Source organism: Brassica rapa, chromosome A05 (assembly GCF_000309985.2).
Source record: "Brassica rapa cultivar Chiifu-401-42 chromosome A05, CAAS_Brap_v3.01, whole genome shotgun sequence".
Taxonomy (NCBI): Eukaryota; Viridiplantae; Streptophyta; class Magnoliopsida; order Brassicales; family Brassicaceae; genus Brassica; species Brassica rapa.
The window spans coordinates 23,157,651-23,181,826 of NC_024799.2; the positions used below are offsets into that span (position 1 = coordinate 23,157,651).

The following is a 24,176-nucleotide window of genomic DNA, read 5'->3' on the forward strand; positions in this document are numbered from 1 at the left end:
TTTTAAAAATCTTTGTTATTCTGCTTTTCTTGTGTAGATTTAAAACAAACTTTTTTGTTCTTATTCCACACTGTGAGATCTGCAGACTGTAATTGTAACGTCAGTCTTTTGATTAAAGAATTATTGGTTCAACTTTATTGGTAGATTATTCTTAAAAAGCTTAATTAATCTGAAGATAAAGAAAAATAACTGAAGGTGGCTAAACGGTCATACAATTATGTGAATTTTTTTGGGAATTAAATTATTATTGAACTCCCAGAAAGCATACAAGTTACAAAGAAAATGAAGGATAAACAAAAGTTGGTTTTACTGACTTTTTAACCAGAACTATTATTGATTTTGTATTTGAAAAATCAACTCATCGAAAATAGAGAAAAGTAGCAGAAAAAAGCATGGGCCGGCTCATTGTTTTTTCCAAATTCGTATCACATATTTATTTCTCTGTATGATATTTTTATTTGTTTACTTTTTATACGAAAAGAGTTATTTCTTCGTTTTTGTCAAAGGGTTGTCTTGAGTTATTTCTGTATCATCTTACATTTTACTTGCTCTTCTCGTTTGTTTTGGTGAAGGTTTCTAATTATATTTAAATTTATGAATGAATTTTTGTAGTAAAATTGGAAACCAATTAAAAATGTCCATTACTATAGACTCAGCAAAACTCTTGTAACCTTTTGAGGAATGCTCATACATAAATGACAAACCAATACAAAAAAACGTGTAATTATTTAGTAGTAATAAAAATCAAGATCAAAGGAACATTGCCCAGATAAAAACAAAGGGCTAAGCTCATAAATAAGCAAATAGTTGAAAATTAGCTCCACATTCGTTACAAAGATGAAAGAGCAACCAATAGGACACTGTCTTCACGAGGAGTTCCATTCAGAGGAACTGGCCTCGACCAGAGAAGGTTTGGCCGAACCACCAAGAAGAAGGAACAACGTTAAGAAACGTCATCGTTTTGCGGTCAAGAAGAGTAACTCTGAAGGAGAGTCTCTGTCCACGGAGATCACCGGAGCTCTGCCAGTTGGCACCCCAGTTACGAGTCATCTGACGCCAAGTCTTTCCCCTTGATCCTCTCACCGCAACCGCTTTCACCGCGCCACTGCCGCCAACGTTTGAGAGTATTACCATGTTGAAATTCCCTTGACCCCTCATCGTGAACCTCACACCTCCTCTTCTTTTGCACCCAACTCTATAATAATTGCAATAAAAGAACAAAATCATTAAGATGTCGATATATTATTAGACATATAATATATTACATGATGCTATATTGTTTACGTTTTATATGTTGTGAATATTATTTGATATTTAGATACAAACACAACATTATAATTTATAAAACATTAATAATTTAATTATTTTAAAAAAAACTCAAAGCGAAATATAACAAAATATATTACCGGCGGTAGAAAACGGGGACGATGCCTTCGTTGCCGCGGCGAGCTATGCGGAAGAAAGCGGGCATGGACATGTCAAAGTGGTGGCGAGGGAGATTGCACCAACCTCCATTATTGTTCGATGGACAGAAGTTTGTCGCCGTCACCGTCACAGCGGCTCCTCGGAGACACCACTTAGGATCAGCCCAATAGTCGCACCTCACTTGGTAGCAACCACCGCATGACTCGCCGTTTCTGAATAGCGCACCGCTTAGCGCCGCCGTATGGGCTCCGAATCCAGCGTGGTACGGATTGTCATACCCACAAGCTCCTCCTATACATCGAAGTGAAGTTGTTTAGAGGAAAAGGCTTTTGATATACAAAAAATTTAAAGTAACAAACAAAAGTATTAAAACTATGGTATATAATGGACTCTTTACCAAGTGAAGCAGGGCTATCATTAACACCATAATACGTTGCATGCGCCCTAATCCAACCATTGGAACACATCCCCACACTTAACGTACCAACCAATAAAATAACCGTAACCAAATATTTTCCCTTCATTTCCATGTATATTTTAGTAGATTGAGACGAAGAGAGATCGAAAGAAAGTGTTAGTTCAGAAGTGATTGCTTGATGGAGAAGGAAGCCTTTTGGACTCGTTTTATAAGGGGTCGATTGAAAACTAACGCGTTTTGTCGGTGATTATTACGACTTATTTCACTTACATGCACCTCAATCTCATGCATGTGTTCGTTATCTTTCTTAGTTGGATACTTATTTTTAATTATATTACTCTTGAAAATTCTCTAATAATTGAATGTAGGTCTAAACGCATGACAAACAATGCTTCTTCTTATAAAGAAAGCTATAATTCTGTATACTGTGGTTAGTTTTTGCTTATCTTGGTGAAATAAGTTGATAACGTACGTTGATATGTTCATAATTACACTGTATGTAACAATTTTTTTAGTTTTTACTACAAGATACCAATCAGCGTAACACTACAATATGTAGAAAAGATTGGCACAGTTGGTAAGGATCTTTCAGAAAAGAGAAAAACATGTGTTTATGGAATTAAGATTAGCATAGTTGACGATTATATAGGAGATCTAGCTAGCTGTATATTTAGATATTTTCAGGATTTGTCAACTGCTATCAGAGTTTTTCATATCTAATTGTTTAATTCAAAATATATTTTCCAACGTTTTAGTCTATTATTTCAATTAATGCAAGTTCGCGAAAATCTGGACTTAGATGATATATTGACATGTAATATCCAAAAGATTAGATGCGATCATCCAGTTGATATAATCAGAAAACAAACGCGTTTTATCATCACCGTTTACTATATAAAAATACATGTCATGGCACAAAGTATACAGACTTACATAATTGGACTAGAAATCGAAAGTCGAACACAGATAATATATGGACATAAACCCGCGTGGCATTACTATAATGTCCTATGCAGTACACACAGAATGAAACAGTACGGAATCATCACATACTCAAAAAAGTTATGTATGTATATAGGTTGTACGGTGAATTAGAGCTTATGGAGTGTGTATGTATATAGGTTGTACTCAAAAAAAGTTATGTATGTATATAGGTTGTACTCAAAAAAGAACAATGGCATGTGGTTCCACATGGAGTTGTGCTTCTCATCCGTTAATGGCGTCGGTGGAGTTATTATTGTTCGTTATTCTTTTTTTTTATAATACTAAACAATACATAGTGGACGCATGGAAACATAAATAGTCAAAAGAGACCTTACGATGAATTATACAACACATAAGACATGCTGGTTGAGTGATAAAGAGTCAAATTTTGTTTTTTTGTTTCATTACTCGACCACGAATCTTTCTATAGTTTTCTCCAACGTCTCTTTAGGGACAGCTCCGATGATACTGTCTTTCTTCTCACCGTCTTTGAATATGATCACGGTAGGAACGCTGCGTATCCCGTAACGGTTGGCTGTGTTCGGGCTCTCGTCGGTGTTGATTTTGTAGAATTTGAACTTACCAGCGAAGTCCTTGGCCAGTTGGTCAACAATGGGGTGAATCATACGGCAAGGTCCACACCAAGGTGCCCAAAACTCGACCAATACTGGTACATCTGACTCGAGAACCTGTGTTTGCCATTCTGAATCAGAGATGTTTGGAACTGCATCATTAAAAACAACAAACCGGTTAAGTTAGATTTCTCTCAAAAAGACAACTGCTATTTGCCAATACTGCGCTCTTTATTGCATCACCCTCAAGGAACCGTATGCTGAAAGGATGTCATAAGTAAAACATTGTCCTAGACCATCTCCAATGGCTTACTCTATTTTTTACTTTAAAATAGAGTAATTTTATAATAGAGTTTGAGTTTGCTCTAATAATACTTTATTTTAGAGTAGAAAATAAAGTGATGAACAAAAAAAACAAATTACTCTATATTTGGAGTAAACCTATTTTTCACTCTATTATAGAGTGAAAAATAGAGTACCATTGAAGCATTCTTTACTCTAAACTCTATTTTAGAACGAATAATAGAGTAGGATTAGAGATGCTCTTACAGCTCTCAAACAAAATTTTATTAAAATTTTTATTAATTATTTATAGCCTCCCAAATCTAATTAATTTTTTATATAGTCCAAAATCTCAGGAGAGCCATGGATCTAGTCAAGTGTTTGAAGAAGTTCAACTAGTTCGTGTATGATGGGATAACTATATTAACGTAACGGTTATAGATTCACCATCAGTTTATTACCAGTCAGCTTCAGATATATAACAAACGGTGAATTTATTTTTTCACAGAAGGTTAAAAGTTAAGTTGTATACCTTCGACGGCGGCGGCAGTGGTGTCCTGAGCCTCGCAGACGATTCTACCACCACGAGCGAATCGGGATCCGAGACTCGTACCAAGACTCGCTGACTGAGTCACCGAACTCTTCTGGGAAGCTTTCAAACCTCTGAATTCCGGAACGGGAGAGATCCGCCGGGCAGAGACTGACGGAACCTTTGAAGCAGGTGAAATCGAGGAAGTGATGGGAAGAGAAAACACGCGGGTGACGGTTACGGAATCGAGAAAGGAAGCCATTGAAAGCAGCGAGAGAGAGAGAGAGAGAGAGAGAGATTTTGAGTGGTAGAGCGAGAGATGTTTGGTTTTGGTTGGCTGTTTGATATGAATGTCCCGAGAAACCGATAGATAGCACACACATATGCCATGTGTTGTTCTGGATAAATTCTTTTTCGATTTATTTTTTTCCGCCACGTTATTCTTCGTCCTATGCTATAACGGCACCGTTTTTATAGGACTAAACCGATTCCGGTTAAAACAGCATGTACCAACCCGGTTTAGGCATGAGCTTCATAAAGCAGGTTTCTACTGCTTTCGCATCGGCCGATTATCACAACTTTGTTACCCACCAAAAATCTCCTAATTAATTTTCCGAAGATGCTAAAAGAAACGATGGAACGAATAAGCGAAGTAATAGATGTTCGTAATCGTAGCCAACCAAGAACTATGAAGTTGAATGATGTCATATCAGCAGCAGCAGCAGCAGCTGGTTCGAACCATGAATAAACCTCGTTTTCTTCTTAGCACTAAGAGCATTTAACATCTCAAAGACCGTACTTTGTTATAGTAGTTTCCGGTTAGCAACACACAAACAAAAACAGAGAACATGGCATCACAGTAGAAGAAATCGTTATTTTAAAACAGGAAATCTTTATTTCATCAAGAATATGTGATCATGTCTAAGTCAAACACATTAATCTCATGAAAAAGAAACAGATAAGCATTTTGCAAAGAATTGAGAGTTTTTACTTCTTCTTCTTCTTCACTATCTGCTCGTCCTCCTCCTCCTCATCCTCATCTTCTTCCTCGTCGGTATCGTCAAACTCTACATCATCGTCCATATCAATATCATCAAACTCTTCCTCATCAAAATCAGTCTCCTCCTCCTCCTCCTCCGAGGAAGAGCTGCCCTCGTTGTTAACCACTCGCTTTCCCTGACCCGCCTCCATTTTCCCTCTTCTCTCCGACACAGCCTCCTCCTGAATGTAACACGGACCTAAACCGGGTTGCATAACCGGAAATGTTTCAGAGAAAACCGGGTATTGACTAGGCACCACCGTCTGGTTTAACAGAAGCAGAGACCGAATGGCCGGTCCAGTGTTCTCCGTGAGATTGGCGGCACGTCCACGGAAGAGTAAACTCGCCACTGATCTCCCGTCGCGGATGAGTAACCTCGCCGCCGATGATGAAGCTGAAGCCATATTTGATCGTATAGTGTTCGTGTGTGTGTGTGACAGTGACGGCTAGTAATATACCCAGAGGGAGTAGGGTTTTTCGTTAGAGTACACGTGTATGGGTCTGATGAAGCTGATCCAGAAAATTATTTGCGTATACTACCACGTGAACATACACGTGTCTAGTATAAAAAACCTTCTATAGTTAACTTTTTAAACTCAAGCTAGCTCTGAAAACTCTGAGCAAGGCAAAACTGTACAAATGAGAGGACTAATGTCATATTTAAGTGAAAAAAAAAAGAGGATCAACCAAGTCCTCTTCTGTTCTTCAGAGAGATTAATGTCAAGAAATTTTTTTTTTTTTTTTTAAATAAGAAGAGAAGGAAGCAATGAAGTTCAATTTGAAGAAACTACACTCTATTAGGTCTGCTAATCTCAGAGGGTTAGTCTTCTTCATTTTCTTCCGGTTCGAGACCAAGGACGCCTAGAAGAATGAACTCCTTCAATAAAAGCGTGTCCACAAAGACACCCACATCTTTCTTGAACGACTCCGAGCATCTCTCGCTACTCTCTTCCCCTCCTTTAACATTTCCCCTCACCAAAGACGCCACTGGAGCTCCGTTTCTATAAGCATTACACGCTTTCAACACGTCGTGCGCAGAGCTGAGGAAATGCCCATACGCGAAGTCTTTAAAATACTGACATATTGAAATTCAAAACCCACCAGAACAATTAATCTCAAGTTTTGTTGTTTCAAAATAATGTAAATGGATGAGGTTTTAGGTTTTGTTGTTTACCTTGGGTGGTCTCCTCATGTTGTAAACCATCGTCTTGAGAGAAAGTAAGAATATCTTCTCGCTGTAAGCATTAGATTGGCCCTCCCCGGATGGAGAACCCGCCAGTCTCTCGTACCCAGGTTCGTTGAAGAAAGGCTTTTGGTTCAAGATTAGTCCTTGGATTGAGACAAGAACCTGCAGCATTGTAGACTCGTTGGGGATCCACTTCTCCGTCTGGACACCACTCCAAGTCCCGAGAAGACTCAGACACACTTTCCCACTATTGTACAGATTCGGGTTGATTCTTAGCCCACCCGAGTGGTAATGAACCATCGGTGGGCCAGAAGGGTATGTATCAGGGAAGAAGATATCGAAAAAGAAGAGACCGTCATGGTAGGGAGTTCCATCGGCTCCAACAATTACAGCCCTCAAAAGATCCATCCTCGACTCATACGCTCTCACAAATATCGTCTGCTCTGTTGTAGTAAGAAACAAAAAGAGACAATGTAAGGAAGTTGCTAACATCAAGAACTATAATATAGTGTGTATATTAATACACTAACCTGGCAAATCCTTCTCAAGAATTTTCCACTCTTCTTGGATCCTTTTGGTCCATTCCTTTGAATGCTGAAGAAAGTAGGACAACGTAATAAGACTCAGTTCTTGAAATTAAAAAAAAAACATTCTCAAGAATAATAGTTAACTTATTGCAACCTGTTTGGAAGCTGTTCCCTTGGCAGCATAATGGTGGTCCACAAGATCTTCCACAATGTCAAACTTCTTGAAAAACAAATACTTGCCAAGATAATCCTCCACGTTTCTCTTAACTGTGTAAGTACTTGGAGCTGAGATAACCTCTTCCACGTGAGGCCGAGTGCTAGCAAAACCCAAATATCCTGGATTTTTTTTGGACATCTGAAGCGATAAACCAGAAGAAGCTGGAGCTGGAGCCTCCATCACGGTACCAGGATCAGTCTTAGGCCCAAGATGAGTGGAAGAATACTTCAAAGCTGGTCCAGAGTAATGGAAACCATGGATTTTTTGTGGCAATGCGTAAGCATTGTTTGGAGTTAAATAGATTCCACTTCCTGTTGTTGCTTTCTTGGAGCTGCTGCTGCTGCTGCTGCTTCCACTTGGTTTAGCAGTTTCCGAACTTGGAAGCCAATCCATGGCCACCTCCACACCAGCTGGGATTTCCTTCTCCTTGGCATCAAAAAGGGCTTGATACTCGGAGACGTAATCATCTGCATGATCATCCTCGATCTCATCCTCTATCTCATAGGCATAATGATCAGAATAGTCATCGTCGTCTTCATATACCAAAGAGTCAGGGTCTAGCAAACTATCTGACAGTGGAGTGGATCCATTGTTATTCGTTGCGTCATAAGAATCGCTAGCAGATCCCTAAAGTTTAAACAATGTCAGCATTTAGGAGTTAGCACATTAATTAATAACATGGAAAAGAATCAAAAACAACTTACCTCAAGCTGCTCATCGTCAGATGGTGATTCCAATTGTATAGCCTTCCCTTTGTTCTTATTATCAACAACACCACCACCGTTTTGCATTTCATATTGCTCCTCCACACCATTAGCATCTGAAGTTGGTGCCTACAAGATAATGAATTATCCACGAAGAATCTCTAGTAAGATAACATAATATTTAAATGAGTATGAACATTAACCACACAGAAATTACCAAGTAAAAGTTGAGCAAAAAAAATATACCAAGTAAAAGAAAAAAAGAAGCTCAAGCTTTACAATACATACGAGTATGGACCACTAACTATGCATATGAAAAAAAAAAGCGAACAGAGAAGGGATCTTAGAAGTTAGAACCGAACACAAGTGTCACATTGCATAACAACAACTTAATAAACTTCACAGAAGTGAATTACGGTTACTTATAAGTGATCAGAACAAGAAAACGACAAAACACGATCCTTCAAAACAAAACCCTCAAAATCAACGATCAGAACCAATCCTCGTGATCACTTTAGAAAACCCTAAGGCGATGATGATCGCACGTCACCCAGAGAGAGAATAGACAATAACCCAAATCAATTCAACTTGTTTGGGCATGTGAGTGAATTTGGGGGTAACACGGTTAAAACAGATTTTACTGTCAAGACAACCCAGATAAATCGGTGAAAATTCAATTTGATAAAAGCATTCACCTTGTTCGGCGTTAGAGTTATCGAGCACGAAGCAACAGGATGAGCGATCTCGGGCTCCATTGAACACAATTGAACTTGCCTCGAGAAGAAAAAACGGAAAACGAGAGAGAATTATCCTCGAACTTAGTGAAGAAGAAAGCGATCAGAGAGAAAAAAAAAGAGTTTTTACCTTGGCGCCGTATTATATACCAACACAAGTCGGATTTGCTCTCTCAACACTTGCCAATCTTAATTAAAAAAAGACCTAATTAAAAGCCTTTTTTAATTGCTTATTTATTGTACGTTTTTTATTTTTCAACAAGTCAATCTGTAAAGTCTACGAAGATGGGGCCCAGTTTTTACCGGACGGTTATAATATTATTTTATAATGACGTGGCGATATTAACAGTGATAATGACGACGGTTATGGGATAGTAGTCTCTTGTGTAGTAGTGGAAATGAACCGAGATTACACAACACAACACGGTTACACGGTTGATGACTTGGACCAAGGCTATGAATTTACGGTCGTGGGATGTAAGGAAAAAAAGAGAAGCTTTGGGTAAATCCAACGGACAGGAACTCTTCTACTGTTTTCCAACTTTTTGGTCCAATAACAGAATAATCACTATTATTAATCATAGCAAATCAAATGAGAAGATTTAATAGTAGTAAATATTTTGGAAAGAAATCATAATCTAGAGCTCTAGTCTTCTAGATACATGAAAATAAACTAATTTATCGGATCATTATTTTTAAAGTTATAAAGTATATACTTATTTTAGTTTTAGAAAAGAAGTAAGATAAATACTAGTATCATTAATTTCATTTTTCAAAAATAATAAAACCATTAAATAATCTTAATTGATAAAACCACTAATAGAAAGTTGTGATAAATGATATAATATACTATTAATTAAAAATATTAATGTTTGTATGTCATGTCATTTTCTAAGTTTAAATTGAATTTATGTGTATTTAGATCATAACATCTCTTAAATAATAATTATAATAAATTTGGAATAGATTTCACTGATCAGAAAAAGGTAAAACTAAATTTTGATAAAAACTTTTTTTTTGTCAAGCAAATTTTGATTAAAACTAATTTATGATTTCTTTGAAAAGAAAAAAGAAAATTCAAAAAACTAAGATTTTTATTGGGCTTTTGAAAAGGAGTTGAGCCTGAATATATTACTTTTATTTTATTGATAATCTAACGACGATCAGAAACGATGAGGCCCATTTATGAAGGATCTCATAAGAGCAGGATTATCGGGGTATCTTAAGGTGGGTATTTAGTATTTTTAGGATTTAAAGAAAAAGAAAATTATGCATTAACTGAACAAACGTCTCTTAATTAGGGCACTTAAGAGCAGGTTTAATGCAGTAGCTTAAGGCTGTTGCTTAAGGTTAATTACAATTTAAAAAAAAAGAAAAAAGAAAAAAAAACGAACAGACGTTGCTTAATTAAGCACGGGAAGCGTCGTCCCTAAACGAGCACGTGTCGCTAAGGAATTGGCTTGAGGAGAGGTGTCGTTGGCTTCCGTCGCGTTTCTTCTTTTCTTTCTCTCTCTCTCTCTCTCTCTTTCTCTCTGTGGCGAAAGGCGATATCTCTTGCGATCGGTGGCTCTGTTCGTTGAAACGGCGGCGTCTCTCTCGTTTGCTGTCGTCGTCGAAGGCGAACGACGTCCCCTGTATCTGTTGCTCTCCTCCACGAAGGAACACGGCGAGATCTCTCTCTGGTTCTTTCCTCTCCGAGGCGAAAGGCGAGATTTTTCCCGATCGGTGGCTCTGTGTAGATTGCTAATTGGATGAATCATTGCTAATTGGATGAATCATTGCTAATTATATTTTCTGAGTGTTGTATTATTTCTCAAGAGAGTGGAGAGGTCACGAGTTGAGAGTGGAGAGTTATATAACTAGAGATCACACTTGTAGTATCTCTCTCTTGTAAACGTTCTATCATTCTCATGTTCTCTTGCACTCATAATATCAATTTTCATCACTCATAATTTCAATTCTCATCACACTTGTAGTATCTCAATTTTTATTGTTAAGCACCTTAAGTCAAGCAACTACCAATAAACCCCTACAATTAAGTGTTTCTTAAGATTATCTCTTAGCTAAATTTTAATACTTAAAAATTCATTAACAACCACTTAAGCAACACTAAAGGTTGCTAGCAATAAACATGCTCTAAGACACGTCTCTTATGAGACACGTGTCTGTCAAACTGCGTCCCCTTCTCTCTCGAGACGAACATGTCTACAGCCAATGTCAGTGGCTCTGGTCGTCGCCGGATTTCATCTCCTTCCGCCTCTCTGTTTGCGCCGTCGCCGATCTGATCCCACATGTCAGTTCTCTAGACTCTCTGTTTGCGCCGTCGCCACACAACCGGCACCATCTTATCCTGGTAACAAAAAAATATTCTCACTTTATGCTCTCTTGTTTGTGAAAGTTCGATTCTTTGAATAGACCGTTCTCTTAGTTTGGGATTCAGATTGTTTCTCGTTTGTAGGCAAGACTAGTTGATAGTTTTTTTTGGCTTCTCATTGTCTTGTCGCCTTCTTCTTGAAGGTATGGGATCAATAGGAATTTCTCAATGCATCCACTGTTTACATAGCAAATAAAATGATTGAAAAAAAGAAGATTCATGAACCAAAGTATAGTTCTGTAATTACAGGTTCTAATAAACCAACCTGAGAGGAAGAAGATATTGGGGAACGGGGAACCGAGTTGCTCCTCTGTTGCAATCTCCCTTAGCTTGCTCAGTGCAGGCAACAGAACGGTAGCAAGATCAGGGCTGTCCCTTTTCCGCAGCTCACAGCACGGTAAAGCACGTGTTTACTCTCTGTCTCTTGTTGGAAACCGTTTGGTTGTGGCAACAGCAGGAAGGCATGTCAACATCAGACGAGATGTGTTCATATATTGCTTTATTTGGTTGTTGGCAACATCCAGAGTTGCTAGTTTTTTTTTTCTTTTTCTCTATTCCAAAGATTGATATATTTAAACTTGTTCTCAGATATGCTTTCAAATGTCATCGGAAATCAGAGGCTGGAAGAGACATTGTTTACCTTGTAAATGTCATTGCCTTTTATCCAATGTGAGTTCTTATCTCAGCAGGATTGTAACTGTTTCTTAGATCATATCTACTACTTACAAGCTTTCACTATAATCATGTAATATCAGTTATCCTTTCATTTTTTGGTTTAGTGGGTGACAACTATAACAACACCTAGTGACTACCTGTGTGCTTTGATGTTCAGGTTTAGGCCTAGAGTTCTTGTTGATGTGAGCAAAATAGATACGTCTACAAGCATATTGGGTTACCCTATCTCAGCTCCAAAGATGAAGAACTTTGAAGGTTTATTTTCAACTGAACTCCAACCGTAGAGCTTTCAATAAAGGCTCATGTAGAACATAACCTTTACCTGTGGTTGACGTGATAACTTTTTTTTTTTCTCAGAGTGAAGGTTCAGGGATTGAAGCCGTGGCCTCTCGTGCACTTGATGCTTCCTTTAGTTGGAAGGGAGTGAAGGTTCAGTGTTGATGTCATCATCTCTTGCATTAACTTTGCAGTAGCAGTAGCCCTCCTAAAATTCTCTAGAAGGGTATGATGGTAGTGTGTCTGCATTGCTTATCTTTCTAATGTCTAGAGTTTTGTTGTTGTTTATAATGTTTTTAAAAACCCCAAAAATAAGAGACTTGCATTGGAGGTGCTAATTGTAGGAGTCTCTTAGTTATGTCTCTTAATCTCACTTTAACTACTTAAAAGTATTAAAAAAATATTAAGAGACCCAAGAAGGGGCTTTAGGATAATTATGCTCTAAGGGGCTTTAGGATAATCATGCTCTAACCTAATAGGAATAGCGGAGGTTCTTCTTTTGGATCACAAATAAATATGAGATGGTCTAATGTGCTTTTCAAATCCAGTTGGAATTTCTAATCTTGTTTTACCTTTAAAAGAAAACTCTTAAACTATCTTATTGTTCATGTATCATTAGATAAATCGACCTCTAATGATTGTATTTAGGTACTGTTGGGGAAAGTTGAATTTGGGGAAAAGGTATATAGAACACTCATGAGTAGAGATGACAATTGGGCTCATCCGCAATCCATTTGTCCCGCCCCGCTGTGGTACCATTTTCAGTTGGGTCTTTGCGGATCGTACCGCTGCGGGACACGGGCCCTGAACCCTATTACCAATCCCGACCCGCACTATAGCAGTGGGTATGCGGGTCGGCCCGCGGGCCCATATCTTCAAAGCTTGACCAATCCTGTGAACCAGAAAGAAGAAGAGACATCAATGAGTTATCAGGTTGATCAAATCTATTAAGTTACAAATATTGTCCCAGCTCTCGTTTGTAGCATAAGACAATGTACCCATTGGTGTTTTCCAGAAACAGCAATTTGTCCTACTACAATTTTGTTGATATATATATATATATATATATATATATATATATATATATATATATGTATACAAGTTTAAAAAAAATTACCAAAGAGACGAAAAAAAGATCACTAAGTAAATTCAAGTTTTGTGTATATAAAAAGAATGTTTAGACAACTCACATTCGAGAGAATGATGATTAAGTTTCCAGAAAAATAACAATAAAAAAAACAAGTTTTGTGTACAATTTCTTGTCTCCACTCACACTCACTTCAAAAAAAAAAAACCCCTTTTCCCTACGATGAGTTACAAAGAAAGTGAACGAGTTCTGGTCAACATTGCAAAGCTTGAAGAGAAAAGATGATTCCTTGATTTAAAACGAACTGGAAGAGGCACAACTGAAGTAAATGAGTTTAGGTCACCAGTGGAGGAAATGAGAATCGCCATCATCATCTTCGGTTTACTCTAAGCTCTTGTCGATGTTACCAAAGAGACGAAATGAAAAAATTCAAGCGGGCCACTCAATTGTCCCGCATCCGCTTTGGCCTAACCCGCTTTGGCCCAATACAATTGTGGGTATAACCTGCCAGACCCGCTAACAAACGGACAGTAAAATCTGTGCCCAATCCCGCCCTGCATCGGGTCTTTACGGACCAGGCCCGCGGACAAGCCTCCATTTTGCCATCTCTACTCATGAGCACCACTTTCAAACCATACACATATCCTTTTGGAATCTTTCTTTTTCGAATATTTCAACTAGACGATACTGATTAACTTGGACTCCAACTAAGTAGCTGATGAATTCATGTAGCTGTTCTACAACGCAAGCTAAATTATTGTATTAAAAAACAATGTTTGATAGCTGGATGTGTTCCTTTATACATTACAAATCAAATAGTAAAACCCTTTAACATTCAACCACGACTTACTGAAGTACTGATTTGATTACCTTTTCATTCGCCAGCTCGGTCAACTAACTAGTTGAAGCTAGAAATATTAAAATGGGGTTGAAGCCTGCGGACTAAACGAGCCTAGTATAAAAGTGTTGACTCGTGGCTCGTTTACATGATAATAAAAAGGGCCACGATCAACAATTTTAGAGGATAAGTATAAATCTATACAATTACACATGTATCTTGGGAGTATCTATTTACATTCCGTGATCATAGGAAGTAGAAAGTAATCAGTTATATCCCGTGTATATCGCAATATCTTTAACTTCTCATATCATTTACTCGTTCCAACTTCCAATTCATGCAGTGAAGCACTAGATTCTCTACAGCAACATACAGTAAGACTGAAATATTTTAGTTTGATTATTTGCTAATCCATTATTCCTGTTGGAACTGTTTTTTGGACAAATGGCTATGGCCAATATTCCGGTAAATTTTTCGAGCAATTTGATTGTCGAAATGACCGGATTGTGGAATCGTAGGATTCATTGTTATGAGCACTATGGTATAGTGTAATCATATATCAAAAACGAAGTTCGTTTGAATGAGAAATGAAAGTCTAAAATAGATTATTTGTAAAATATCTATATTAGAATTGTGAGGTAAGAAACCTCTTGTGTTTAAAATGGAGAAGTTATAACAAAGTTATAAAAAAACTTTATAGACACTTTGGTGTATTATAAAAAGAGATATTTGGGCTGGATCAAGTTTTGGAATTAATCAAATAAGATTAATCTTGTTAGCCCAAATTCATTTGCTAATTATTTAAATAAATAATACAAGCATATTATCTCTTGGTGTAGAGAATGATTCTCACGTTTTTGACCAAGGCTCTTCATTACTACTTGACTAAATCTTTGACCAATGTCAAGTTGATTTTGTGAATTTATTTTCGTAACATATGAAAATCAATCACCTCTTAATAGTCATTATGAAGGAATCAAAAACCACCATCTCCATTTAGTGCTCGCAGTAGCACACGTTAGACTTTATATTCTATATAAAGGTCATGCTCTTCTCATTCTCATCATATACATCCAATACAAACAAAACCACTTTCTCCTACTTCTTTTGTTTTGTGTCTGAGAGTATAACATAGAAATAGGTTCGACAGGCTTTGGTTCTCAAGTGCTGTGAGACTGAAGATATAGGCAGTTGTATCCTGGGATTCTTAAACGTATCAAACCGGCACACTACGGGCGTTTAAAGGATTAAGGAAAGAGATCTAATCTCGACTCTGCTTCAACCTAGTTCTTTTTCAACTTTGGTATTATATTATTATATTTTTATTCATGTTATTTGTAAATTTTTTGCTTTACATATCAAATTTGCCTATCTAGTAAATTTGGTGCCTACAGTCTTAATCCTTTAAAATTTCATATTGCCTTGTTGCGCTAATGAAATATTTGATTGTGAAGCAATTACATTTAACGGTGCCGTGGAGAAAGCTTAACGCTTTGGATATGCTTTGATTTAACAACTCTGTTTTGCAGGACATGAGCGTTTTGCATATTATATTCTTAATATTATTTTCTGCAGAATTTGATTCGTTTATTGTTCTCCGCTCGTGATTCTAATGTTTTAGTTAATTTGCTCATGCATTCGTTCTGTTACCGTATTGATTTATTACGTCTGCTGCTGTTATTTCAAACAAATTTTCATTAGATAATAGTTCATCTATAGAAAATGATTTGGTTGGTAATCGTTTAGTTGACTTGTTCAATAGTTCATATTGTTTATGTTTATTGGTTAAGCAGATTTGTTAGATTCATTATTTTCCTTGCACGAACTTTTTAGTCTCGTCTGCGGGATTATATAATTTTTTTTTTCTTCCTATTTACCTTCAATCTTTATTTTGGTTAAGGTTTTTTGGAAAGAAGGAAAAAAAAAAACAGAAATCGATTTGTTCTTTAATTAAATTAAAACTGCATCGGTTTAGAATCATGGTTTGATTAATAATAGGGAATTTCTTACCGTTCTTGTCGAATTGATGTATACGGTTTATTTGAATTTATAATCGAATCTGTTGACCTGCTGCTACTCGTTAAAATATGGAAATATGATTTAAATATTCAATTGTTTTTAACGTTAGTGAGCTTGATTAGTTTGACTAGTAAATTTGTTTCAATCCGGTTGATAATTGCTAGATTCATTTTAATATTTTTTATAACGTTTTCTATTTATTAGAAAGAATATTGATAAACGTTAATGTCGCTTGATTCTCGTAACTGATTATGTTTTAATATTGTCTTTGCATTTACCGGATAGTACCGTTTCAGTTTTAATACTGATCTACTATTAATATATTTATTCTCATAATTTATATATTGCAACTGAACTTCTATTTATTGGTTTTAAAATTAGTATATTAATTCATTTTGTTTTTGTAAACAGATTTGAATTCAATATGACTAACGACAACCAAACTTCGATCGATGGGCAAAACAAAAGTGCGATCGATGCTGCAACCGTTGGTGGTGGAAATGGTTCAAGTGAGTCGATGCTCCAAACTCAGTTTGGAAGTGGTCTTCCACATGGAAACCAATCAGTACCTGGCGCTGCAAGCGTAGGACTGTTGCCCGAAAAGTTCGGTGGGAATGGGTTCAAAACTTGGCATCAAAAGATGCAATTCTTTTTGACCAATTTGAATTTGGATAAGTGTCTCAAAGAAGATCCACCCATTCTTCCATCTGGAAACACAGATCCCATGGTTTTTGCCAGTGTGGATTCGTGGAACCATTCGGACTTTGTGTGCAAAGGTTGGATTTTAAGCCGCTTGATTGACCCGCTGTACGCTGTATACTGTGAGGTGAAAACTTCCAAGCAGCTTTGGACTGCTTTGGCAAAGAAATACAAGTCCGAGGATGCTGGCTGTCAGAAATATGCTACGGCAAAATTTCACAACTTCAAAATGGTGGATTCAAAACCCATCATGGAACAAGTTGAAGCCTTCCAATTGATTACGCATGAGATAGCGGCTGAAGGGATGTCGATTTGTGAAATTTTCACGGTCAATTCCTTCATTGAGAAGCTCCCTCCTAGTTGGTTGGACTTCAAGAACTATCTCACACATAAGCGTAAGGCAATTTCCCTCGAGGACTTGATTGTCAAGCTGCGAGTTGAATCCAGAAACCGTGAAGCCGATGCTGTTCTCATTCGCAAGAATGATGTAAACTTGGCTGAGCACAAGAATAAGGGGAAAGGAAAAGTTCCTCCAAAAAGCACCACAAGCTTTAAGAAGCCAATGGAACATGTGAAGTTCACTGGAACTTGTCGCAAGTGTGGCAAGGTGGGCCATAAAGCTCATGTTTGCCGGAGCAAGGCTGGTCCAAGCTATGACAAGGGGAAGTCTCAAGCTAATTTGACTGAAGATGACATGTGTGCTGTGGTCACTGAAGTCAACAATGTTGAGGACAACCCAAGAACTTGGTGGTATGACACAGGTGCCACCATTCATGTGTGCATTGATAAGGACATGTTTTCCACTTATCAAAAATGCAATGGTGAGGAGCGACTCTTAATGGGTAACACTGGCTCGTCCAAGATTGAAGGCAAAGGTGAAGTGAAGCTTCAGATGACCTCAGGAAAAGAGATAACTCTTAAGAATGTGAAGCATGTACCAGATATGCGGAAGAATCTGATTTCCGGTTCACTTTTGAGCAAAGCTGGATTTGCTATAACCTTTGATTCTGATAAGGTTGTACTCAAGAAACATGGGGTTTACTTGGGAAAGGGGTTTGTTCAAGGTGGACTTGTCAAAATGTGTGTTAAGACAGTCCTACCTTAAAAATATGTAAGGGATGTTTTTCATTTGTTTTTTCCATTTCAATTCAATAAAGAATAATGCAGTTTTTTCTTATTTGATTGAATTTTTTCTACAATTGTTTGTTCATGGAAAAACATTGTGTATGAAAAAAAAAACAAATGTATAAAGAAAAAGAAAAACCCCCATCGACCTCTCTTGGAGAGAAAACGAACATTTTGAATTAAATCACTATATTTGTGTGCTTTAAAATATGTTCAAAATATGAGACTTGGAAAATATAATTTCTAAGTTAATTCAGAAAATGTGGGGGTGAGTAAATCTTACCACACAAGTAATTCAGTTAAATAAATACTGAAAAGCTATAACTATAGTATTAAGTTATGTACTTAAAAGTTATGGGCTGCTTCCAACAATTGATCTCGACTAATATCAAGAGATTATGTTCACTATGATGACAACCTAGGATCCTTTTATTATAGGTGTGTCATGAGATCAAATTGTTATATCATCAAAAGGAATGGGTCGCCTGTGAATTAAGATGAGGTTTCGCGGTAACTCTACCTAACTGACTGGAGATCCCAAGAAATAGGTTCAAGGAGACAACTAAGTGAAACTAAGTCTGCCCAAAGCACTGTAAGACTTCGGTCTATACCCAGTTCCTATGATGATTAAACAGTGCTACATGTAAGGAATACAGGATAAGCATTAGCTTTTAATGATTTGTGTCCATAGCTTTGAGATATGAATGGAGTAGTACATGATACTCCTCTAAACAAAGTTAATGGCAAATCACCTTGTGAGTGTGAAATGGGGCCGTTTCTAGGAGAATGAAGGAAAGGCTATATTCTCCAAGTTCACTCATGATTACCAGGACTGTTCACGGCCAAAATGAACACAATAGAGAACCTAATCTATGAAAAAATGAAGCTGTGTTTTGGCTATTGTCTAGGTTTACACCAAAGCCCGGGAGGTTCAAGACATCATGGCCACCTCCTGGCCGAGTAAATCCGATAGTTATTAACAATGACTGGTTCAAGGCTGAAAAATTGCTACCAACTCATCATGCAGTGGATTTTTTGTTTATACTCTCAATAGTTGTTTTTATCGAGTCTTTTTGAGTCTTGTCGAGTCTTGTCTAGGTAGTCAAGTCTGTCAAGTCTATCGAGTCGTCTAGTGTCTAGAGTCATTTCTATTCATGTGGGGGATTGTTGGAACTGTTTTTTGGACAAATGGCTATGGCCAATATTCCGGTAAATTTTTCGAGCAATTTGATTGTCGAAATGACCGGATTGTGGAATCGTAGGATTCATTGTTATGAGCACTATGGTATAGTGTAATCATATATCAAAAACGAAGTTCGTTTGAATGAGAAATGAAAGTCTAAAATAGATTATTTGTAAAATATCTATATTAGAATTGTGAGGTAAGAAACCTCTTGTGTTTAAAATGGAGAAGTTATAACAAAGTTATAAAAAAACTTTATAGACACTTTGGTGTATTATAAAAAGAGATATTTGGGCTGGATCAAGTTTTGGAATTAATCAAATAAGATTAATCTTGTTAGCCCAAATTCATTTGCTAATTATTTAAATAAATAATACAAGCATATTATCTCTTGGTGTAGAGAATGATTCTCACGTTTTTGACCAAGGCTCTTCATTACTACTTGACTAAATCTTTGACCAATGTCAAGTTGATTTTGTGAATTTATTTTCGTAACATATGAAAATCAATCACCTCTTAATAGTCATTATGAAGGAATCAAAAACCACCATCTCCATTTAGTGCTCGCAGTAGCACACGTTAGACTTTATATTCTATATAAAGGTCATGCTCTTCTCATTCTCATCATATACATCCAATACAAACAAAACCACTTTCTCCTACTTCTTTTGTTTTGTGTCTGAGAGTATAACATAGAAATAGGTTCGACAGGCTTTGGTTCTCAAGTGCTGTGAGACTGAAGATATAGGCAGTTGTATCCTGGGATTCTTAAACGTATCAAACCGGCACACTACGGGCGTTTAAAGGATTAAGGAAAGAGATCTAATCTCGACTCTGCTTCAACCTAGTTCTTTTTCAACTTTGGTATTATATTATTATATTTTTATTCATGTTATTTGTAAATTTTTTGCTTTACATATCAAATTTGCCTATCTAGTAAATTTGGTGCCTACAATTCCAAATATGTTAAATTAAAAAATGGAGGAATAATGGAATATATATAGTGGGGAAAAGAGTGAAATGGACACGAGAGGTTGGCAAAGAAAGGCTTCTCTTCTCCGTAACCCATAAAGATTCTGCTTTCACCATAACTGGCATAGATTCTCCACTCTCTATCCATCTATAAATCACATAGCAACCAAAGCTCTATAATCACAAAGCAAAACAACAAAACACACACAAGAAAAGAACTCAAAAACCTTTCAAGCCTTTTTCAAGATCAAATCATGTCTTCGTGCGGAAACTGCGACTGTGCTGACAAGACCCAGTGCGTGTAAGTTTTCTCTCTTTCTTCACGTCTCGAAAGTAGAAAACTCTCAATATTTGTTTTAATATTTTGTGTTATCTTATGTTTTGTTATTATGGTCTAGAACTCTAGATAAATGATTGACATATGTTTTCTATTTCTTTGAACTTCAGTAAGAAGGGAACCAGCTACACCTTGGACATCGTCGAGACTCAGGAGAGGTAATTGTAGATGAAAGTTAAGGTTATGGACTTTTGGTGATGGTTATGTTGATGATGATTTTAATTTTGTGTTGCAGCTACAAGGAAGCCATGATCATGGAAGTTAATGGTGCAGAAGAGAACGGGTGCCAATGCAAGTGTGGCTCTAGCTGCAGCTGCGTCAACTGCACTTGCTGCCCCAATTAAAAAAAGCTCCTACATACACATTTTAAAAGGGGCCATTTCTCTTTTCTTTTCCTCCTAAATGTAATATGAATAAAAGTTGATGTGAGTTCATCTATTGAGCTCATGTCTCTTATTACTCTCTAGCATGGTGTGTGATGTAATGGTTTTATGGTCCCTTATCCTCTAATACATCATATTATCTACATATTAGTTTCAGTTGTCTTGCCTCCATCCCAAATAATCTTTTCATTTTAAAAGGTTTGGTGACTTGATTATCAGTTCATTACTAAAAAGCTCCATAAATATTTAAGAGTAGAGATGGCATCTTGGGCATTTATGAACAAAAATTGAGGTTGGCTCGTGTATGAGCTATTACAACTTCTCTTGTCTCTATGATGTCATGTAATGGTTTTAGCCTTTTTCCTCTTATACATCACATTGATCTATTAGTAACGTATCTCTCCCTTCTTCACAAAAATATTTACATGACAAGGCACACACACAAGCATCAAACTGAGTTATGGACCCATGTTCTTGGTCTAAATGGGCCAGGCCGATTATATAAGTTTCAAGAGCGATCACAGCGAAGAAAAGGTCATCCCATTAATGGCGGGGATGCGGCGGCTAAGGTGGTGGTGAGTCTGGTGACACCATCTCGTATGAGAATCGGTGTGATTAGGCCTGGGCATTCGGGGTCTCAATCGGGTTTCGGTTTTATCCATTCGGGTTTCGGTTTTTCGGGTTTATCAAAATCAGCCCCATTCGGATTATATGAAAGTTCGGTTCGGGACCGGTTCGGGTTCTATCGGGTTCGGGTCGGGGTTAGTAAATCTTCAAAGAACCGGCACAACCCAATATACTTTCGGGTTCGGGTCCCAATCGATTTTTCGGTTTAAAAGTACCTGATTTTTACCTATTTTAGAACTAAAACATGAGTAAAATCGGTTCTTCAATTTTAAAATATCTGATTTGTACCTATTTTGTAACCAAAAGTTAAGTAAAATCGATTCAAAAATAAGGAACATCAACCTTGATCATTCAAAATCAAACGAAAAGTAAACATATTTACTGATAAAAAGAAAACCAAATAAATAAAAGCATAAAACGAAAACCAAGTTCTCATGAAATGAGAAACATTGTTTAACGAAAACAAAATCTAAATCTAAATACTTAAAGATTCAACGGCCAACTTTAACCATCAACCTTCATGCAATAGAACCACCAACATTCATGTAATAGAACCATCAACCTTCATGTAATAGATAAGTATTTTAGATGTTCAATATTTCTTAGTGTATTTTGGATACATATTAGGAATTGAGATCATGTTTGGTATAAGATCTTTTCGAGGTTTTAAATGTTTCGGGTTCTATCGGATATCCATTTAGATTCGGGTTCGGTTCGGATAATACCCATAACCCAAAATACCACAAAACAAGATCCATTCGGTATTTACATCGGGTTCGGATCGGTTCGGATTCATTTTTATCGGATCGGATTCGGTTCGGGTTATCGGATTCGGTTTATTTGCCCAGGCCTAGGTGTGATGTTTTCTTCCCTTGTTCCTCTGCAACTTCCATCTCGGATGCAAACTCATCTCTGGTACATATTACCAAATGAAGTGAAGAGCGAATCTCTTCTAAAACACGGAAAGCCTGAAGTAGATTGGGAGGTTGATACTACTACTAATTATCCTAAACTGAAGCTCAACATCTCACACACGGATTCATTGATAGCCTGTGGAGTAACAGTAAACGTTCCGGTTGGTATTGACGTTGAAGACAAGACAAGGAAGCTGAGACACAATGTGATATCACTTGCAAAGAGGTTTTACTCGTCTCAAGAAGTCAAGTTTCTGTCAAGTATAGCAGACATGGAAGCTGAGAGTAAGGAGTTTATAAAGCTATGGACTCTCAAAGAAGCTTATGTGAAAGCATTAGGGAAAGGCTTCTCTGCTTCACCTTTTAATACTTTCTCAATCATCCGGTCTGAGGCTGGAAGCTATAGTCTAAACAGCGAGGCAGAGGAGAGAGTTGGAGAATGGAAGTTTCACAACAAATTATTTACAAAGACGAATACAGAATCCAACTTTTCACACTTTTGATCTTCTGAAAAAAAAAAACTATGAAACCAACAATGGTTTTGATCTAAAAGATTTCACTAACCACTTTGTATCAAAGCCCACAAAAGAAAAAAACATCAATCAATCATACTTCTCTCTCCAATTATAAACAAGGAAGAAAACCCAAGAGACAGCCAAAGCAATATCACCAAGAGCTTGCTTGGGACACTCAAAGGCGAGATCTTCAATCTTCCACTCAAACATAACTCTCCATAACGCCATAAGCACATAGAGAATCACAGACCCTCCGGCGAAGAAGCTATGAAAGTCTCTGTCTTTGACAAACGACACCATGAAAAGCACCAAACCGATCGCAAAGAGAAGCAAACCGGAGAAAGACTGAGAGATCTGGATGAGGAGCTCGTCGTGAGGCGTTGAGCCTTTGAGCTTGTTGGCTATGTCGCTGCCGTGGCCAAAGATGGAGGCTTTCTCTGTGTAGAACATCATCAGGGTTCCGCTCGTGAGCGCGATTACGGAGTGGAGGATGCAGATTACGCGGAAGAGATGTGAATTCATCGGAGTTTTTTGAGCCTGTGGAGATTAGTCAAACGAAATAATAAGACAAAAAAAAAAATTGAATCTTTTTTTTTTAAGATAGGGAAGAGCAGAAAGGAACACGCTTCACTTGCATATAAAGGGTTTAAGCTTTGTCGGAAAATCAGTAGAGGAGAGATACGGGTCTTGTTAGAGAGAGGGAGATTTGTCTGAATCAGAGATATTAGGTTCTTCAACAGTTAGGGAGCTTCTGGGGGGTTGTGTTTACGATAAACCCTAATTTTGTGATGATGCAAAAAGAAGATGATTGACTTTGGATCTTCTTTTTGGCAGCTTCTTTTCTGTTCAACAGAGAAATTCAAACCCGCCGTTTAAAGATTGCTTTCCGGTTTTAAATGGGAGATTATTATTTTAATTTAATTCCTTTTCAAGAATTGCCAGCGATACAACATAACTAGATAGACAATTGAATTAATCAATTTTTGATCAGCTAATTAATTAATATTTTTTTTATAAATGTATGATTTGATTTCAGAGAGTATGGATTCTGTAAATTAATAGATCATTTTTTTTTAAAAAAATAGTCATATTGAAAATAATTTGTTTGTTAGAATATGATACAGATAAATCCTAGCTATTATGAATCTTATGAAATATAGAAAGATATATGTTGAAGATTTATCATTATAATAATTATTTTAAAAAAGTTATAAAAAAATACTTCAGATTGCCAAAAGAAACAATATAATCAAATACTTTGTCAATAATTTCACTCGTAACTTTATGAGAAACGTTATCCATGACTCTTTCTGGTAAAACTTGAACAATCTAGAATCAACATCCTTGAACAAACAATAAAATATCATTTATGTGATTTAAATCATAATCAAGGATAGTGACTTCTTAACATAAAAGAAACTATGGATATTTTTTTCTTTCAACATTACAACATTGTTCTCTTTTTTTTGGTATTAATGTCAAGAGCATTGTTCTACTTAGCTTACTGTTTGTATTTTAACGTCACAGACGATCTG

The 24,176-nt window shown here is 36.9% G+C and overlaps 7 protein-coding genes and 1 long non-coding RNA gene across 13 annotated transcripts; 3 read left to right on the forward strand and 5 right to left on the reverse strand.

Annotated features, from left to right (window-relative positions):
* Positions 1-507: 507 nt before the first annotated feature.
* On the reverse strand, positions 508-2,826 carry LOC103869925 (expansin-A12). 2 transcript variants are annotated; one of them, XM_009148007.3, is made up of 3 exons: positions 1,823-2,826; positions 1,407-1,716; positions 508-1,195 (listed from the first exon to the last, which is right to left on the reverse strand). In XM_009148007.3, exons 1-3 carry the CDS (start codon positions 1,953-1,955, stop codon positions 883-885), a joined length of 756 nt encoding a protein of 251 aa, XP_009146255.2. In that variant the 5' UTR covers positions 1,956-2,826; the 3' UTR covers positions 508-882. The 2 variants fall into 2 exon arrangements, with proteins under 2 accessions (XP_009146255.2, XP_033148715.1); XM_033292824.1 differs by having other exon boundaries at positions 1,407-1,728; positions 1,760-2,826.
* A 248-nt stretch (positions 2,827-3,074) lies between these two features.
* LOC103869926 (thioredoxin M4, chloroplastic) lies at positions 3,075-4,582 on the reverse strand. The gene is made up of 2 exons (XM_009148008.3): positions 4,214-4,582; positions 3,075-3,551 (listed from the first exon to the last, which is right to left on the reverse strand). The coding sequence occupies exons 1-2, from the start codon at positions 4,470-4,472 to the stop codon at positions 3,232-3,234; spliced, it is 579 nt and encodes a 192-aa protein (XP_009146256.1). The 5' UTR covers positions 4,473-4,582; the 3' UTR covers positions 3,075-3,231.
* Positions 4,583-5,070: 488 nt separating this feature from the next.
* LOC103869927 (histone H3.v1) lies at positions 5,071-5,710 on the reverse strand. Its single transcript, XM_009148009.3, has one exon. It carries the CDS (start codon positions 5,651-5,653, stop codon positions 5,198-5,200), a length of 456 nt encoding a protein of 151 aa, XP_009146257.1. The 5' UTR covers positions 5,654-5,710; the 3' UTR covers positions 5,071-5,197.
* A 147-nt stretch (positions 5,711-5,857) lies between these two features.
* LOC103869928 (probable ubiquitin-conjugating enzyme E2 25) lies at positions 5,858-9,695 on the reverse strand. The gene is made up of 6 exons (XM_009148010.3): positions 8,579-9,695; positions 7,884-8,012; positions 7,117-7,806; positions 6,966-7,029; positions 6,424-6,878; positions 5,858-6,324 (listed from the first exon to the last, which is right to left on the reverse strand). Exons 1-6 carry the CDS (start codon positions 8,636-8,638, stop codon positions 6,070-6,072), a joined length of 1,653 nt encoding a protein of 550 aa, XP_009146258.1. The 5' UTR covers positions 8,639-9,695; the 3' UTR covers positions 5,858-6,069.
* Positions 9,696-10,698: 1,003 nt separating this feature from the next.
* On the forward strand, positions 10,699-12,376 carry LOC103869929. Of its 4 annotated transcripts, none has more exons than XR_633329.1 (5): positions 10,699-10,970; positions 11,241-11,388; positions 11,580-11,660; positions 11,824-11,946; positions 12,024-12,376. It is a non-coding gene; the product is annotated as an uncharacterized LOC103869929 (long non-coding RNA). The 4 variants fall into 4 exon arrangements; XR_001958513.1 differs by having other exon boundaries at positions 11,824-11,921; XR_004458590.1 differs by having other exon boundaries at positions 11,241-11,660.
* A 7,532-nt stretch (positions 12,377-19,908) lies between these two features.
* LOC103869931 (metallothionein-like protein 3) lies at positions 19,909-20,744 on the forward strand. The gene is made up of 3 exons (XM_009148011.2): positions 19,909-20,166; positions 20,313-20,360; positions 20,438-20,744. Exons 1-3 carry the CDS (start codon positions 20,120-20,122, stop codon positions 20,544-20,546), a joined length of 204 nt encoding a protein of 67 aa, XP_009146259.1. The 5' UTR covers positions 19,909-20,119; the 3' UTR covers positions 20,547-20,744.
* A 126-nt stretch (positions 20,745-20,870) lies between these two features.
* LOC103869934 lies at positions 20,871-22,760 on the forward strand. The gene is made up of 2 exons (XM_009148014.3): positions 20,871-21,194; positions 22,067-22,760. The coding sequence occupies exons 1-2, from the start codon at positions 20,918-20,920 to the stop codon at positions 22,627-22,629; spliced, it is 840 nt and encodes a 279-aa protein (XP_009146262.2). The 5' UTR covers positions 20,871-20,917; the 3' UTR covers positions 22,630-22,760.
* LOC103869932 lies at positions 22,557-23,845 on the reverse strand. Of its 2 annotated transcripts, none has more exons than XM_009148012.3 (2): positions 23,273-23,845; positions 22,557-23,178 (listed from the first exon to the last, which is right to left on the reverse strand). In XM_009148012.3, the coding sequence occupies exons 1-2, from the start codon at positions 23,276-23,278 to the stop codon at positions 22,729-22,731; spliced, it is 456 nt and encodes a 151-aa protein (XP_009146260.1). In that variant the 5' UTR covers positions 23,279-23,845; the 3' UTR covers positions 22,557-22,728. The 2 variants fall into 2 exon arrangements, with proteins under 2 accessions (XP_009146260.1, XP_009146261.1); XM_009148013.3 differs by having other exon boundaries at positions 23,277-23,765.
* Positions 23,846-24,176: the final 331 nt, after the last annotated feature.